General features: G+C 34.8%; 1 protein-coding gene across 1 annotated transcript; it reads left to right on the top strand.

The window, feature by feature from the left end:
* Nucleotides 1-16505: 16505 nt before the first annotated feature.
* Nucleotides 16506-18936, top strand: LOC112742824 (uncharacterized). Its single transcript, XM_025792062.1, has 2 exons — nucleotides 16506-18813; nucleotides 18920-18936. Exons 1-2 carry the CDS (start codon nucleotides 16506-16508, stop codon nucleotides 18934-18936), a joined length of 2325 nt encoding a protein of 774 aa, XP_025647847.1.
* Nucleotides 18937-19853: the final 917 nt, after the last annotated feature.

Here is a 19853-nt window from a genome sequence, read left to right on the forward strand (position 1 = left end):
AAGAGATTATGTCACAAAGAGAGTAATCCAAGTGAGTCATGTACCAGAAAATGTGCAACTGGCTGATGTATTGACCAAATTCCTGCCTAGTGCTGCCTTTCTTGAATTCAGAACAAAATTGATAGTTGAAGACCTAATACAATACAAGAGCATTACTCCCCACTACCAGGCTCATCAAGGGAAGTGTCGAAAAGGAGGAGGAAGAGCACAGAAGCAGAATTCAATGATGCACTTCAGCAGAAAGCATTGGTGGAACTCAAGAGTAAACAGAAGCGGTAAAAACAGCAGGAGTCATGATAGCATATTAAAAGCTTGTGTAATAAAACATAAGAAGGATCCGTAAGCAGAGGTCATGATAGAGTATAAGAAAAAGTGAATCAATTAGATCATAAGTTAGGCTATTAAAAGTAGATGAATGCCCATGAGTTAGTTAGAGTCAGTTAGCTAGATTCAGTTTGTCAGTTTCTGATGAACTAGTTACAGTGTGACACTTGGCCATCACTCCTTCTATATATAGTAACTCTTCAATGTATAATGTAGCTGAAGTTTATTCTCATCACTGAATGAAATCAGATCACACCATTCTCTTTCTGCTCTTTCTCTCTTCTCTCCTTCCTTATACTTCTCTTGTTCAAGTCTGATATCTTTCAAGATCAATCCTGTTTTAATACAGGGATTAATCCTTACAAGTTGAGTTTTGGAAAACTGAAACATGAGAGATTAATTCTCTCTATTTATATAAGAATCGATCCTCTTCTTATACAATTATGTTTTTCATGTAACAAAATTTTCTAAAAATTTTTAAATGTGTTTTCTTTACCTAAAATGTTATTTTGCTACTTTAAAGACCTACTTATAACCTAGCAAATTCTGTAATGCCACTCACAAATTGGTGGCACCATATAAAGGATATTTAGATCTATTGAATATTGAATGTGTACGATGTGTTATGTATTGTAAAAAATTTTTAAAATGAAATAAAATAGACTACCTGCAAATGGTTGTTTTAGAATTGATTACTTCAAAGTGAATCACCGATAAAAATTTATTGAACAGCTGTTTAAAAAAAAAAACAAAAACAAAAAACAAAAAGAAAAAAGAACAAAAAAAAATACACCATGACCATTACTATTTGTATTTAAAAATTTCTTTAGGAACTTAGGAATTATAGTTTTTTAATATAGAGTCCACCATACAACGTAAAACTTACATGGAAATTATTTATTTAGAGCAATAACTAGTATTTAAAAAAGGAATGATATTACATGGTGTCTTATTATACTTATTGCTATTTTATAGTATTTAACATTTTTTTAATTAAAACTTATTACATCGATAGTAATTTTATAATTGAATAAATACTTAAAGTTTTTATTAAATTAAAAAATTTTAAATAAAATAAGAATACTTTTGATGTAAGATATTTTAAATTTTCAAACTATATTAAATATTTGTATTTTTAGAAACTAAAATATTTTATTGTAGATAAAAAGAAAGAGAATGCCTTTAAATGACAAACCAACAATAATTCTCTTTAGAAGTTGCCGTATTAGGTTATTATAAAGTTTATAATTAATCCATTTAACTAAGTATAGATAAATAAATAGCACATGATATATTTTAGTAAAAATATTTTTCTTTATTATAATTGAAAGTTGCTCTTCTGGCATTCAATAATAGTTAATATAATCAAAAGATAAAAATACTAAAATAATATAATGTGATGTTTCAATAATAAAATTAATTTAAATATGTTAGTTTTATAAAAAAAAATGTGCAATATCGTCTAATCAAATTTGTTGTAACTCAATTTTTCACTTACTATTTAAGCAATTGTTTACAAAATTAAATTTGGCCGACTAATAATAATAAACAAAGCATACGTTAATTAAAGTTTTAATTAATTATATTTTAATTTGTTGTTTTATTTTAAGGTTCGATCCTTTAATGTAAAGGAAAAAAAACAATGTTGAGAGAAATAATAAGAATGTGTTTCTAAAAAATAAAAAATTAAAATGACAAAACATACAAAATAATAATAAAAAAAAGGAAAGCGATACAAATATTGAGTAAATGGTCAAATTAGTCTTTGAAAGATCATGCGATCTCCAAATTAGTTTTCGAATGATTTTTTAATCAAATTCGTTCCTCAAAATTTTAAAGTTAGTCGATTCGACAATTCTATAATTAACGGTGTCATCACTTATAAGATTATATCAAATTAGTCTTAATTGATAAACTCTAATTCTAATTTCATGTATAAATATCCACTCTACTATATATATGCAAAATTTGACTATCACCAAAATTGTATGCACGGTCCATCTGCCTCAAACACGTCTCAACAGAGTAATTCCCAAACTTACCACAAGTAGTTCACAAGACTTGCATCCAACAAAATGTGTCACAAGTGGCCACCTATGATCACTAACACCAGGGTAAATGGATGATAATTCTCAATAATCTCTTCATAACGATCCACAAGAACTCTCCCAATAATCATGCAAGTAGTAACCATTCTCAAGGTATACTTTTTCACCCAAATAGTTCTGTTACGAGAAGGTTACGGGGCTTGTTCCAAACAATAAAATTTAGAAAATTAGAATATTGTTGAAGCCACCTTTTACATCATTAGTCTCAATTGGTGATTTTGGAGCCTAATGTATATGGTGCGTTTGCGGGTTACTTCATCGTTGTTGGATGGCTCGTCGACGAAGATTGTAGAGATATCGAAGGGGGCGTATTGGTGATGGTGGTGATTTTTTCTGAATGTTGTTGTTCTTCGAGAAAGCAGCCGTGCGAGTGGAGGTGGTGGCTGAGATTATTGAAGCTTTGTTGAGGGGTTCCGAACTTACTAGCGCCAATGGTGCCATGGAGGACAATGACGGTGAGGAAAAAGCATAAGAATATGAACGACGCCATGGTGGAAGGCACGGTAGATCTGACGGATCCCGTTAGGAGGTTTTTTTTTGTTTTACTGAGAGGGAAGAAAAGTGTGTATGATTAAAGTGCCAGTGATAACATTTTGCTAAGGATATAAAATGGTGTTGTTTCATATGGTAATATAAATCTTAACATGTCACGTTAGTTTCTGTTAACGGAATTAGCAGTGACGGAACTAGAAAATTTTAGGAGTGGGACAAAAATATATATACTAAAATAAATTTTATTGAATATTATTAATTATATGGAGATATAAAAATTAAAAAGAGTTAATAAACACTTTCATTCTTAAAATATTATTCATTATATATAATTTATAAAAAAATATTTTTTATTTCTAAAACTTGAACTTAAAATATTTTAGTTAAATTATAAATAATTTGTTATTCTAACTAATTTTTTTATACATATTAAATAATAAAAAGACTGAATCAATTGGCACATTAACACCTAATAATACACTAATATTTATAATTTGAAACTAGAATTATATATAAATACTAGAAAAATTAATCTATATATAAAAACTATATTTATATAAAATAATAAAAACTTAATTTAAATTTTTTTCTTTTTTTCTTTTTAAAATAATTAAATTTGTTATATATTTTTTAATTTAATTTTGATATAATGTTAGATGAAAGATTTTATACATCTGTTTAATTATGTATTATAATTAAAATATTTTTCTATTACTAATTCTAAAAGTAAAAAATATATTCTAAATTAGTAAATTAATCAATTTATTTTAAAATTTTATATACAACATAGGTACATATAATAGAACAAAAGATAAAAAACAAAAGATAAAGCGCTCATGATGTGTAATTGACGGCAGGATAACATTGAATCACTTTTACAAACGTTAGGGATACAAATAGGACGATTTAAACGTTAGGGACACAAATAGGATTTACCCCAAACGTTGGGGACGAAAATGATACTTTACTCTTTAATTTATTTGTAGTGGAGTTATTTAAAATTTAAAATATGACACATTATATATATAACTATTTTTAAGAAAAAATGAAAACACTGTGGGGGCAAATGCCCCCTCATGGTTGTGACGGGGTCCATAGTGCGCGAATTTGTGACTCGCACAACTGAATCGACAAGTACACCGGGTCGTCCAAGTAATACCTCAGGTGAGTGAGAGTCGATCCCACGAGAATTGTCGGATTAAGCAAGCAATGGTTATCTTGCAGGACTTAGTCAGGCGACTAGAAAAGATGGTTATTGTGGTAAACGCTAAAACGCAATAGTAAAGAAAGAGTTACTGAATGGTGTAGAAACAATGATAAGAAATCAGTTAAGGCCTCGGAGATGCTTGTTCTTCCGGATTAATGCTTTTTATTGAGTACTCTAATAATGGATGATTCATTCAATGGCAAGGCTATAAGTGATTAAAGTCAGGGCTAGTTGTCATTAATCTCCTCTGATCCACATCAAAAAGCAGTGCTAATAGTCAGTCAATCTGAACGAAAATAAAGCTCATACAATACAATCTCTGATAATCCTAAGCGCGATAGATATAACACCCCAAATTTTTAAAAATTAAATAATTAGTTATTTATGAGTTATTATATTATATTAAAATATTATTTTTAAGAAAATTATTTTTAATAAAAATAATTAAATAAAATTTTATAATTATTAAAATTTAATTTAATTATTACTTATTCTATTAAATTTGAATTATTTATTAAAAAATAATTTGATAAAATAAAAATTAAATTGATTTTTATTTTATTATTATTATTATTATTATTAGTAGTAGTAGTAGTAGTAGTAATATATATAGGAAAAGAATAAAGAAAAAGAAACATGGCTGAGCTTAATGCATGTGTATATTATGAATAATGATGACACATGTTCTCCTTCATTTTATTAAAAGATGACACCTAATTAGCTTTTACTAAATTAATCATCATCATCACCAATGCTTCATAATATCTCTTTAGCGTTACAAGAAGAAAGAAAAGAGAGAGAAATGGACTGTGAGTGAGAAAGAGAATCCATGGCATCTTCGAGAGTTTTCGATTTCGATTTTTTGCGATTTATAACTCTAATAAAAAATTTAATTCGATAAAAGTGTTTGTATCTTTCTCTTTTACATACACATTGGTATTATTTTTGTCCGATAGAAGCTTATGGTGACGTATCTCCTCTGTCCCTTGAGTTCGGCCAATTGGAGTTCTAGGAGACACAGATGATTTCTGACGCTTTTCTCTTCAGCAGCTCGGTCAAAAAGCTTCTCCAGAATTTTTGTTGATTTTGATTTCATACGAAAGTAGAAAATTTTATTTTGAAATTAACTATTTTAATTTATGAATGTCATGGAAGTCTAGTGGGTATTTGCAAATAATTTATAATTGTTTGAAATGACCAAATGATGAGTTTGAATTGTATTTGTGACTGAATTTGGTGAATATATGTTGATTTCTTGATTATTTAGGAATGCTGAAAAATTCTTATTACTAGCTGCTTATAATGAATATTTGTTGAGTTGTGGTTATGAATGGTGATAGATTTGGCATTTGCTTGTTGAATTGGAGATATGAATTGAATTTTATGAATTAAGTTTGAATTGAGGCTGGGATTGATGCTGGAAACTCTGGTTATGTCAATGTCTTGGTTGAGTTGTTGATTTGAGAAATTATATAAGTGAGGAATCCCGTAAAGATGGTGAAGAGGAATTTTAAGAGGGGGTTCTGTCCGAGTTTTTATAAAAACATTTGAAAAAAAAGTGATCTCATTTTGAAAATCTGATTTATAAGCTTATTTTGAGAAATAATTCTATGTTGGAAAAGACCTAGTTTGCACACTTACCCATACTGAGAAAAGGATTTCGTATTCAAAATTTGAGTTATACATTTATATTACGGAGTGACTTAGATTTGAAACTGTTGAAAAGAGTTTGAGAAAATATTGGTTTGATTCAAGAGCAAAAGATTTGGAAAGAGGCTGAATTTTATTGAAAAAGAACGTGACTTAATTTCAAAGAAAACGATTTGATTATTGAGATTTATTTGATATTGAAAATGGTTTGATTATTGAAAAGGATTTGATATTCAAAATATTTGAGAGATTGTTTAGTAGGGACCCTAGAAGGGTAGCATAGTCCGAATTTTAGAAGAAATACTACCGAATTTTTATAAAATTTGGGATTTTATTTGAAATGCTATTTTAAAAGATTTGATTTTTGAAAAGTTAAATTATTTGAGACTTATTTAGTTAGAAAAAGATTTATTCTATTTTGAATTCGATTTATTAAGAAAAGTATAATGTTTTAAATTCTATCTTTTGAGAAGGGATTTTGCTTTAAGTTATATTTTGAGTTCGGTTGATAAGAAAGAAAAGAAGAAGAACGAAAAGTAAAGGAAAGAGAGATAATTAAAGGAATCTCTGCCACAGGAGAGCAGAGAACAAAGATTAAAAAAGATTGAGTATTGTTGGGCCTTAGTGCCAAGTGTCTGGTGGGGATGGCGATGCGTAACGCTCACTGAAGACAGAAAGGAAGGTTACGACTCAGTGAGGATGGTGATGTATAACACTCACTGGAGACCGAAAGGAAGGTTCCCCCATGAGGACGGCGACACATAACGCTCATGGAGGGGACTTTGGCTGAGATAAGGACGGCAGTACGAAACGCTTATCTCAAGACCAGTGTCGAAAATCGGGCAACAAATCGACACACAAGCTCATGTCCTGTATAGGACTAGACATGCATCATCCTTATTTGTGCATTTGTATTTGATTGTGTTTGCTTAGCTTGTTTCTCTGTGATTGTGTTGTTTGTCTTATTCCAATTTGTTTGTGTGTTGATCTATTTCTTGTACTATTGTTTCTCTGTGATTGGGAACTGAGGTTGTGATTGAGATTTGCTTTAAGTTCAGAAATTTAAAGAAGGTAATTAATTATATAAAGTAAGAGTAAAAAGTATTTTCAAAGGTTTAACAAAATAGTTTTATCGAGTAAGTTAAGTGTTTGCACTATATTCATTACTTTTACGACATTTCTATTCCCTACCGAGAATGTGTGATTTGTTCTCACCCCAAAATCTTTCACTATTTCAGTGACACAGGTTCAAAGACTCAGTTTGAAGCTGCGGGCGATTACTAGTCTTATCTGAGTTAAGTTTATGTGTTGAGTTGCTTTCATAGAATTCCCTCACTTTTGTTATTTAAGATATATTTTATACAGAGGGATAGGAATTGTATCTAAGTTTTTTTTGAATTCTTTTGTATAATATTTATTATTAATAATAATTATGTCATTATTATTACTTGGTGGTCTTGGATATATGATTTTGATTAGTAGAAAACAAAATTTTTCGGCATTTTCTTAAAAATTGAAACGCGATATCGAACTAAAGGCTCAGTATTAAATAGTAAATAAGAAAAGCAGGTTAGTAACGCCTTACATTTGGTACGATCATGACGTACTAGAAGTTAGGGTGTTACAACAGACAAGGTCGGATCTTCCGAATCGGAGAATGATGCTCAGTGTTCTAGCCTTAACGCCACAGAGACCTCAATTACCCATGACTAACAAGATTTTATGTCACTGATACAAAAAAATTGATAACAATAATTCCACCGGCAAGTATACCGGGTCGTATTCAAGTACTAACTCACTTTGAGTGAGGTCGATCCCACGGAGATTGATGGATCAAGCAACTTTAGTTAAGTGGATATTCTAGTTAAACGAAAAATCTTGATGAGTGTTGTATATTGAATAAGCAAATAAATAAGTGAAGTAAATTGCATGAAAGTTAAGAGCATGAAATTAAATGACTAAATGTAAAGGAAAGAATGTAAATAACCGGAAGAGTAAATAGCATAAATTAAATTGCAAGAAATTAAATGCGGAAAGATAAATGACAAGAAAATATAAATTGCCTGAATGTAAAGGGAATTGGGATATTGGGTATCAAATTAAAGCAACTCAAAAGCATTAAAGTGAAGAATAATAATGGGTGAGGTCATAAGGAATTGGAGATGTTAGATTCTTCATGAATCAATGGGTTTCAACTCCTTCTCAATCATGTGAAGTAGATCTATGGCGGATTATAAGTAATTGGGTCCTAATCTCTTGGTGACTCAATTTCTCTTAACACAAACAATTGCCAATCTCTTGATCTATTGCTCATGAGAAGAGGTGAGGTGCATTTGCTAATCTCAAGCCACACAACCTCTAGAATTTCAATGCAAGGTGGTTATATGTCACGTACCAATCAAGAATGTATCAATCAAGAAGGCTATGAGAGAAGAGTCTCAATCTGAATTTTATAACTTCTTTCTCAAGTTCATTATGAGAATTCATGAAGATTCAATTCCTCTCTCGATGGTAATTGGATCTATGAAGCACAAAGACTTTCTCTTAGGATAACAAACACTTGAAGAGAGAAGAAGAAAATGGCATTAATTCATTGAATCAAACAGGGCTCCTCCCCCTAATGAAGTGGGGTTTAGTGAGTCATGGCTCTCATTATAAAAGGAATTCAAAATTACAAAGCTGGAAATTAAACTAAAAGCTAGAAAAATAAAATCTAAGTACAAGCAAAATATGAAAAGTGATGTGTGTGATCCCCTTCTAGGGACCCACCTTATGAAGTTCAAAGTACCACTTATTTATACTAATTCTCTAACTCTTTGGATGGCTTTGAATCATGCTTTTAGAGTGAGGAGTGGCCTTGTTGAATTTGGAATTTTAGGTGTTTTGGGCACTTGGCGTTGGTGAGGCAGAATTGGCGTTGCCAACGCCTTCAGCTTCATATCTGGCATTGTTAAGCCAGCGTTGGCGTTGCTAACACCTTCTTTTTATGACGCATACGCATCAGCCATTCATGCGCGTCATGACTGTTTCTGGCACTTGTCACACGTACGCGTAAGTCACGCGTACGCGTGGCCTTCACTGCTGGCATTGCTGAGGTAGCGTTAGCATTACCAACGCTAAAAATTAATGCTTCCAGACCCCACTTAGCATTTTCACCCAGCGTTAGTGTCGCCAGGTGTCCTTCTTACGCGTATGCGTGGCTTGCAAAAATACCACTCTCACACGCACGCGTCGCTCACGTGTATGTGTGGCCTGCGAAATTCTCCATATTCACTATCGTAGGCGTTGTTGTGTGCTGGAGTTAGCATTGTTAATGCTGCCACCCTTTCTTGCCTGACATTTGTGAAGCAACGTTAGCATTGGTCATGCTAAGGAGCTAGCTTCCTCAAGGTTTTGTCTTTGGCATTTGTTGCACCATAGTTGGCATTGCCAATGCTAAGAGGAGCTCAAGGTTGAAATTAGTAGCCTCAAGGTAGTGTTAATCACGCTACCCCTTCTTCTTGTGCCTGGCGATGTTGAAGTTGGCATTAGCATTGCTAATGCTTTCATTACTTCACATTGAAGTTGGCGTTGTTGGGGCAGCGTTGGCGTTGTTAACGCCCTTCGTGTCTTGCCTGGTGTTGTTGGAAGAGGGTTGGCATTGTTGCACCAGCATTGGCATTGCCAACGCCTTCTTTTCGGCACGCGTATGCATCGCACACGCGTGCGTGTGGCCTTACAAAAGTATCACTCTCACGCGTACGCGTGGCCTTCAAAAATTCTCAGCTTCAAAAGACCATCGCGGGCGTTGTTTGATGCAGCCTTAGCGGGAACTACATGCTTGGCATTGTTGGGGGCCAAGTTGGCGTTACCAACGCCTTCAATGCCTCCTCCTTTGCCTCTTCTCTGCTTTACCTATCATCAATCACAACAATTGCATCAAAGCTTGCCATTCCATGAATAATCACAAGACATTTCATCCAACTAAATACAATTTGATCGTCCTAAAATCTTTTCCTTTTTCATCACTTATTGTATCTCATAAATTCTTGTATCATTTTCATGAAAATAACCACAATTCAACTAGTACTTGATGCATCAAAACATGTAGAAATAAGTCATCCAATTGCTTGTTTAGTGATACGGAGAATGCATGAAAACAAACTAAAAGCTATTAAAGATAATAAGTAAAACCACTAATGATGCATATGCATCACAACACCAAACTTAAACCTTACTTGTCCCCAAGCAAGAAAAGAACTATGCACAAAGGTTTCTTTTATTTGGAATGGCTGAAGAATTACTTGTGATGCCTTGGTGAGTGAAGTGAGTAAGTGATAGTGGGGTGAACTCCAATTGATATGCTCATGCAAGGGTTCCAGTGCTTATTAGTCCTTACATTTTGGAAGTCTTAGATCTTAAGGATTCTATTCAGATTATATTATAGAAGTCTCTTTATAGATGGTCACCTTGAAGCAGCACTTATTTTCTTACATTCTTCTTTTCTTTTTATATCTTGGCCTCGACTCTAAGTGTCATGTCTCAAAGAGACTCTTAAGATAAGCTTTCAATCAGTATTTCCAAACCAATTGGTTTAAGATACTAGGTGTTGAAGCACCCCTTAGGATTTACTTGCTCAAGCCTCTCTCTTTGGCACAAGTCTACCACAAGCATTTAACTAGGACAATAACTCTTTGAGTCTTTGTTTCTTTCTTTTTCTTCCTAGTAATTGATGCTCAGAGCCTTGGGCTTATTCTTTGTTTTTCTTTTCTTTTTCTTTATGCATTTTCTTTCTTTTTCTGATGCTTCTTGGATATTAAGATTTTTTTTAGAACTTCCTTAATGCTTCTTTGAACTTCATTCTATGTCTATGAGCTCCTATGCAAGTTTTCACAAATATAAAACCTCAATACACAATCACACAATCAGAACCTCCACTTTCCTAAATCTTTTGCTTGCCTCAAAGAATTATTCTCTGTTGCATTCTTAGAGATATTGGGTGCAAGCAAATTTTCAAGAGTATGGTGCTATGAGATGTCATGCATCATGGTTATTGAGCTAAAAGAAAACTAAACTAAATAAAACAGGGTGATAAGTCATAGGAATGAGTAGAGCTCTTATCCTTAACTTAGGAGGTTTAGTTGCTCATACAGAAAAACGTGTGATAAGTCTAGAGTTGCTGAAGATCCCCAAACATGAGTGATCTTCTTCTATTTATACTAATCTAATAATTAGAAATTACAAAAATGAGATAAACTAGACTAAAGGTGTGAAAATCCATTTTTTGGGCCCACTTGGTGAGTATTTGGGCTGAGCTTGGCGTCCAACTTGAGTGAATGGGCGTTAAATGCTCACTAGGGGGTGCTTTGGTGCGTCCTTGCTCCCTCTAGGGCGTTGAACGCCAGAAAGGGGGTAAGCTGGGCGTTCAACGCCCATTTTGGGCAATCATTTCTATAAAAACGTATAAACGATTATATATTACTGGAAAGCCCTGAAAGTTAGCTTTTCAACGCCATTAAAAGCGCGTCAATTGGACCTCTGTAGCTCAGGATATGCTCGTTGGAATGCACGGAGGTCAGGATTTGACAACATCTGCAGTCCTTTCTTTGCCTCTGAATCAGACTTTGCCAAAACTTGCCAAATTCACCCAAAGATCACCTGAAATCATAAGAAAAACACAAAAGCTCAAAGTAGCATCCAAAAAGTGATTTTTGCACTAAAACCTACTAAAACTTGATAAAATAGACTAAAAAATGCTAAGAAAACAATACCAAAAAGGGTATAAAATATCCACTTCAGAACACCAAACTTAAATTATTGCTTGTCCTCAAGCAACCAAAAACAAAGTAGGACTTAAAAAAAGAGAAAGATATAATAAGTCTTAGAGTTTTCAATGAAGCTCAGTTCCAAATATTGAATGGGGCTATTAGCTCTTTACTTCTGAATAGTTTTGGCATCTCACTTTCCTTTGAAACTCAGAAATATTGACATCCCTTAGAACTAGAATCCAGATGATGTATTGATTCTCTTCCTTTAGCTTTTCTTGATTCTTGAACACAGCTTCTTTTTGTGCTTTGCACCTTGGAGCCTAGCCGTGACTCTAAGCGTTTTGTTTTCCCGTATTACCACCGGATACATAAACGCTACAGGCACTTAACTGGGGGAACCCTTGGGATTCGAGTTTAGCTTTGCTTAAATTCCCAGACAGTGGTGCCCAGAGTTCTTAAGCGTACTCTTTAGCTTTGGATCACGACTTTAACTGCTTAGTCTCAAGCTTTTTACTTGACACCTTCACACCACAAGCATTTAGTTAGGGATAGCAACTCATTTGAGTTTTTTAGGCCAATTTTGACCCTCCTAACCATTGATGCTCAATGCCTTGGATCTTTTTCTCTTGATTTTTTTTCATTTTTCATTTTTTTATTTTTCTTTTTCTTATTGCTGCTTTTTCTTGCTTCAAGAATCAATATTTTTATTTTTCAGAGAACCAATAATACTTCTCTAAATTCATTGTTCTTTAAGAGCCAATATACTCAACTTCAATATCAAATATGCACAGTTAATTCATGCATTCAGAAGATAATTGTAAGGTCACCACATCAAAATAATTGGAATAACTCATGATAACTTGAAACTTATGCATCTCACTATTTCTTTTTCAAATAAATTTTTCTTTTAAGCTTGGTGAGGGATACACAGGATATCTTATAACCATGAAAGTTTTGAAGATAAACTACTAAAGCGAAATCCAAAGAGTGATCATGCAAAAGCTAGAATAGAAGATAGAAAACAGAGTAGAATACTAAAAAATAGAAAAAAAAGAGGAATGAAACTCAACCACCTCAGTGCTGATGGTTGCTCAGGCTGTGCTCTTTTGTGAAAATGGTTCACCTCCCTTTGGTGCCATTGATGATACTATACACCTAAAGCTCGCTCTGCAACACCAAATTTAAAAACTTTGCTTGTCCCCAAGCAAAGAAAATATGGGAGGGAAGAGTGGGTGGGAAAAGGGTTGAATTTGAAGTGGGTGGGATTTTGGGTGGTACCCACTAGCTGAGAGGCTTTGAAACTCAAAGTTCCCTTCCCCTGGCTGGGCATTAAATGCCAGGCAGGGACCTGGCTGCTCCTGCTTGGGCGTTGGGCGCCCAGCTCTTCCCTGTTCTGGTGTTCAACGCCAGTTATGTACCCTTAATGGGCGTTGAGCGCCCAGCTTCCTCCTTGTCTGGCATTCAACGCCAGCAAGGGACTCTCCCCAGGGTGATCTATTTTCCATCTCAAGCGTCTCTGTCTCTGTTCTAAGTGCTACACATGATCACAAACGTTAAAAAGCAAGGGAAAAACTATGGAAATCAACTTAAAATGAAATCAAATAGAAATAAACAAAGGAAAGAAAAACAATAATACTCTACTCATGGTTGGGTTGCCTCCCAATAAGCGCTTCTTTACCGTCATTAGCTTGACATCACTGTTGTCATGTTAGCAGCAGTGTGGAGCCCTCTTGCTCAATCTCATCATCCCCAAGGTAGTGTTTCACTCTTTGGCCATTGACTATGAATCTTTCATCAGAATGTTTGCTTTGAAATTCTATACGACCATAAGGTGACACATCAGTAACCACAAAAGGTCCCGTCCATCTCGACTTGAGCTTCCCAGGAAAGAGCTTGAGTTTGGAATTGAAGAGCAAGACCTTCTGGCCAGGCTCGAAGACTCTAGAAGATATCTTCCTATCGTGCCATTTCTTGGCCCTCTCCTTGTAAATTTTAGCATTCTCAAATGTAGCATGTCAGAACTCATCCAACTCATTCAACTGGAGCAACCTCTTTTTTTCTGCTACCTTGGCATCTATGTTGAGGAGTCTGGTCGCCCAGTAGGCCCTGTGTTCCAGTTCTACTGGTAAATTGCATGCCTTGCCATAGACCAGTTGGTAAGGGGACATCCCAATAGGGGTCTTGAAAGCTGTTCTATACGCCCAGAGGACATCATCAAACTTCCTTGCCCAATCTTTTCTAGAGGTGCTCATTGTTCTCTCCAAGATTCTCTTAAGTTCCCTGTTGGAGACTTCAGCTTGTCCATTTGTCTGTGAATGGTAGGGAGTCGCCACCCTGTGGTGAACGCCATAACGGTGCAGAATGGAGTCAAGCTGTCTGTTGCAGAAGTGACTGCCTCCATCACTGATCAGTGTCCTTGGGACACCGAATCTGCTGAAAATGATTTTTGGAGGAACTTCATCACTACTCAGGTATCATTAGTGGGTGATGCGATTGCTTCCACCTATTTAGACACATAGTCTACTGCCACAAGGATGTAAGTGTTCGAGTATGAGGGTGGAAAAGGGCCCATGAAGTCTATGCCCCATACATCAAACAGCTCAGTTTCTAAGATCCCTTATTGTGGTATCTCGTGATTATGAGGGAGATTTCCAGCACGTTGATAACTGTCACAGTTGCGGACAAACTCCTGGAGTCCTTGAAGAGCGTTGGCCAGTAGAAGCCGCTCTGAAGAACCTTGGTGGCTGTTCGCTCACCTCCAAAATGACCTCCATACTCTGATCCATGATAGTACTAGAGAATTTACTGCATTTCTTCCTCTGACACACAATGGCGGATGATACCATCTGAGCATCTTTTGAAAAGATATAGTTCGTCCCACAAGTAGTGCTTAGCATCATGTATGAGTTTTCGAACTTGCTGTTTACTATATTCCTTGAAGATGAACCTTATAGCTTTGTAATTTGCAATATCAGCAAACCAAGGTGCTTTGTGTATTGCAAAAAGTTGCTCATCAGGGAAGGTCTTGGATACCTCAGTAGTGGGAGGGGGCATCCCTGCTGCAGGTTCAATCCAGGATAAATGGTCAGCTACTTGATTTTCTGATCCTTTTCTGTCTCTAATCTCTATGTCAAATTCTTGCAGGAGAAATACCCACTTTATCAATCTTGGTTTAAAATCCTGCTTAGATAGAAGGTACTTGAGAGTAGCATGATCAGTGTAGATAATGACTTTAGAGCCTATTAAATAGGATCTGAACTTGTCAATGGCATAGACCACTGCAAGTAATTCCTTCTCTGTGGTGGTGTAGTTCCTTTGTACGTCATTTAAAACATGACTGGCATAATAAATGACGTGCAAGAGCTATCATGTCTCTGTCCCAGAACTCCACCAATGACATGGTCACTGGCATCGCACATTAGTTCGAATGGCAAGTCCTAGTTGGGTGCAGAAATGACAGGTGTAGAGATAAGCTTTGCCTTCAGAGTTTCAAAAGCAAGCAGGCAATCCTTGTCAAAAACAAACGGAGTGTCTGTGGCTAAGAGATTGTACAGGGACTTTGCAATTTTGGAGAAATATTTTATAAATCTCCTGTAGAATCCTGCATGTCCCAAGAAACTTCTGATTGCCTTAACATTAGTAGGTGGTGGTAATCGTTCAATTAATTCAACCTTAGCTTGATCAACCTCTATTCCCTTGTTTGAAATCCAATGTCCAAGAACAATTCCTTCAGTAACCATGAAATGACATTTTTCCCAGTTTAAAACCAGGTTTGTGTCTTGGCATCGTTTCAAGACTAAGGCGAGAAGGTTAAAGCAGGATTCAAATGAATCACCAAAGATAGAGAAATCATCCATGAATATTTCAAGGAATTTCTCAACCATGTATGAGAAAATGGAGAGCATACACCTTTGAAAGGTTGTAGGTGCATTACAGAGGCCGAATGGCATTCTTCTGTAAGCAAACACTTCGTATGGGCATGTGAATGCTATCTTCTCCTGATCCTGAGGATCTACTACAATCTGATTGTAGCCTAAATAGCCATCCAGAAAGCAATAGAATGCGTGTTTAGCTAGTCTCTCTAGCATCTGGTCTATGAATGGTAAGGGAAAATGATCCTTTCTGGTGGCGTTGTTGAGGCTCCTATAATCAATACACATACACCATCCTGTAACCAGGGGCGCAGGTAGGTATAAACAAAGGGGGGCAATGGCCCCCCGCAAAATTTTAGCTTTTATTCAAAAAAAAAAGTCTGATCCCCCTTTTTTTATTTCTCAGCCCCCCTCTCTTTTTGTTCTATCTTTTCTAACCCCCCTCCCCCTCTCACTTTTAATTTCTACAAAACCCAGCCCAATAGCCCATTCCCTATCCCTTTTTCTATTTCCCAATCCTTATCTCTTTTTTATTTCCCAACGTATAATCACTAATCAGTTCCCCAATCCCCTTTTTTTATTTTTCAACATACAATCGGTCTCTTCCTCTCCCTCTCTTCCCACCTTGGCTTTCAAAAAATTTAGGTAACAACTTTTCCTATTCTTCTTTTTCTTCTTTATCTCTTTAATCTTCTTATCTTTTACAATTTTACCTTTTTAACTCTTATTTTTTTTTGTTTTTTGCAGATTAAAAAAAAGAGAGTAGTTTAACAAGTGATTTTTCACTCCTCTTTCTCAAAAAAGGTTCTATTTTTATTCTTTTTTATATATTTAGTTATTTACTTAATTAGTTAATTTATTATTATTTGTTAATTAAGTTTATGTTATTATATGTTAGTTTGTATATTTAGTTTTTTTTATTAGTTAACTATTTAATTACAATTTTATATTATTTATACTAGGATGTTAGTATTATTGTTCTGAATTTTAATATTTTATTTTAAATTGAAATATAATTTTTATATTTTATAAAGATTTAGACTGTAATTTATACTTTTTGCTAAATATATTTTAAATTATAGGAACTTATTTGGCCATTTGAATTATGAGTAAGTTCAAAACCATTGATACATTTTTTAAAAGAAAAGATCAAGAGAATGAAGATGCTTCTACTATTACTACTCCAATACTTGAGGGGTCATCAAATTTCATTACTTCAAGTTCTTCATTGAATAGCTCAAAGCGTCCACGACTTCTTCCAAATCAACTAGATGTTTTTCGTTTGGAAAGAGATCCTGGAATGCGACCAATGATTTGGAAGTTTCCTCCAAATAAAAGAGATGAAATCCGTCGGGCTTATATTAAAGTTGGGCCAAATCAGCCAATTCTTGATAATTATCCATTTTCTGGTGATAAAAGTCATCGTCGCTTTCAAGCTTCATGGTTTAAATTGTTCCCATCTTGGTTAGAATATTCTATAGAAGATGATGCTATATATTGTTTTCCGTGCTTTCTTTTTGCTAAGGAACCTTCAATCAATACGGGTTCAAATGCTTTTATTGAGAATGGTTTCAGGAATTGGAAGAAAGTAAATAGTGGAAAAGAATGTGCTCTTTTGAATCACATTGGCAAAGGTCCTAACTCATTCCATCATAAGGCGCTGAAATCATGTGATGATTTGATGAAACAATCACAACATATTGACAGACTTCTTCATAAGCAAACATCAGAAGAGATTGAAAAGAATCGAATTCGACTAGGAGCATCTATAGATTGCATTAGATGGTTGACATTTCAAGGTTGTGCATACAGAGGACATGATGAAAGCCAAAGTTCAAGCAACAGAGGTAACTTTTTGGAAATGTTAAAATTTTTGGGATCTTACAATGAAAGAGTGAAACAGAATGTTTTGGAAAATGCTCCAAAAAATGCTAAGTATACTTCAAATGATGTCCAAAAAGAAATTCTACATATTCTTGCTACTAAGGTGAGAAATTCAATTAGAGAAGAGATTGGAGATGCCAAATTTTGTATTATTGTTGATGAAGCTAGAGATGAATCTAAAAAGGAGCAAATGGCCATTGTTTTGAGATTTGTTACTCTAGATGGTTTTGTTAAAGAGAGATTTTTTGATCTTGTGCATGTCACTGATACTTGTGCAACAACTTTAAAGAAAGAATTGATTTCTGTCCTTTCTCATTATAATCTCCAAGTTGAAAATATTAGGGGTCAAGGGTATGATGGTGCTAGCAACATGCGGGGTGAGTGGAATGGTTTGCAAGCTTTGTTTCTTAAAGATTCTCCACAAGCATACTATGTGCATTGTTTTGCTCATAGGTTACAATTAGCATTGGTGGCAGCTTCAAGAGAGGTACTTCAAATTCATGAATTTTTTACTCAATTAAACTCTATTGTCACTATTGTTAGTGCTTCTTCAAAAAGACATGATCAATTACAAGAAGCTCAAGCAATTGAAAATGCAAACTTGGTTGCTCAAAATGAATTAGAAACAGGCAAAGGTGTGAATCAAATAAGCACTTTACAAAGAGTTGTGGATACTCGATGGAGCTCTCACTTTAATTCTATTTGCAGTTTGGTAAAAATGTTTACTGCTACCAATATTGTTCTCAATAATATCATTGAAGACAGGACAACTTATGCACAAAGAGGTGAGGCTTATGGTGTTAGTAAAATATTATTGTCATTTGAATTTGTTTTCACTTTGCACTTGATGAAAGAGATTATGGGAATCACTAATGTTCTTTGCCAAGCACTGCAACAACAATCTCAAGATATTCTTAATGCAATGCATATTGTTTCTACATCAAAGTTACTTCTTCAAAAATTAAGAGATGGTGGATGGTGCAATTTTCTTGCAAATGTTAAAGATTTTTGTGAAAAACATGAAATTGAAGTCCCTAATATGAGTGCACAATATGTTTTTGGAAGAGGTCGATCTCGTCAACCAAGTGTGACAGTTGAGCATCATTATCGAATAGATGTATTCTTGGCAACAATTGACTCTCAAATACAAGAGTTGAATAGTAGATTTAATGAGCAAACAATAGAGCTTTTGACTTTGAGTTGTGCTTTGGATCCTAAGGACAATTTCAAATCATTCAATATTGAAGAAATCAGCAAGTTAGCAGAGAAGTTTTATCCCCTTGACTTTCCTTCTAATGAGCTAAATATTTTGAAATCTCAGTTGCAACATTATCAGCATGATATACCAAATCATTTGAAAGGCATTGGTACACTTTCTGAATTGTGCAACAAGTTGCAAGAAACGGGAAAATCAAGAACTTATCACATAGTTGATAGATTAATACGTCTTGTTTTGACTCTACCAGTGTCTACAGCAACAACAGAAAGAGCTTTTTCAGCAATGAAAATTGTTAAGACAAGACTCCGAAGTAAGATGGCTGATGAATTTCTTGCAGATAATTTGGTTATCTATATAGAAAAAGAATTAGCAGCTATTTTTGACACAAATTCAATTATAGATGATTTTGAAAATAGAAAAAAACGTCGAATAGCCTTTTCATGATACAAAACTGTAAGTAGTAATTTTTATATATTATTGTCTTATTTTGATTGAGATTATATATTTATTTTTTTTAATTTTATCAATAGAAATAGTAATATAAAATATAACACTGCCCCCCCTAAATAGTTAGCCTAGCTCCGCCCCTGCCTGTAACTGTTCTCGTAGGAATCAGTTCATTCTTCTCATTATGGATTACTATCATCCCTCCTTTCTTGGGTACAACTTGTACAAGGCTTATTTTGTGCTACTGGTTTCATCCCCCCTAAATAGATGATCCCAGCCTCCCACTGTTTTGTGACTTCTTTTTGAACTACTTCCTTCATTGCTGGATTCAGTCGCCTTTGTAGTTGCACTACTGGTTTAGCATCTTCTTCAAGCCTGATCTTGTGCATACACCGAGTTGGACTGATTCCTTTCAAGTCACTTATGGTCCATCCAAGAGCTGTTTTGTGTGTCTTCGGCACCTGAATCAGTGCTTTTTCCTCCTGTGCCTCCAGGACAGAGCTTATGATAACAGGGTAAGTGTCATCATCTCCTAGAAACATGTATTTCAAGGATGATGGTAGAGGCTTGAGCTCGAGTTTGGGAGGTTCATCCTCCACTTTAGGAGCTTTTAACGTCTCCTCCTGCTCTTCTGGTGCCCCCTTGTCAGGCTTGGCATCTTCAAGGATGTCCTCTAGCTCCTCCTTGAGTCCCTCAATTGCCTGTACCTCCTCCACCAAGGAATCAATGACATCAATCCTCATGCATTCCTCTGGGGTCTCAAGGTGTTGCATGGCCTTGATAGCATTCAGTATGAATTCATCCTCATCAACTCTCAAGGTTACTTCCCCTTTTTGTACATCAATGAGGGTCCTTCCTGTAGCCAGAAAGGGTCTCCCTAAAATAAGAGAGGCATTGTTATGT

The sequence above is a fragment of the Arachis hypogaea genome, chromosome 14 (assembly GCF_003086295.3).
Source record: "Arachis hypogaea cultivar Tifrunner chromosome 14, arahy.Tifrunner.gnm2.J5K5, whole genome shotgun sequence".
NCBI classification, from domain to species: Eukaryota; Viridiplantae; Streptophyta; class Magnoliopsida; order Fabales; family Fabaceae; genus Arachis; species Arachis hypogaea.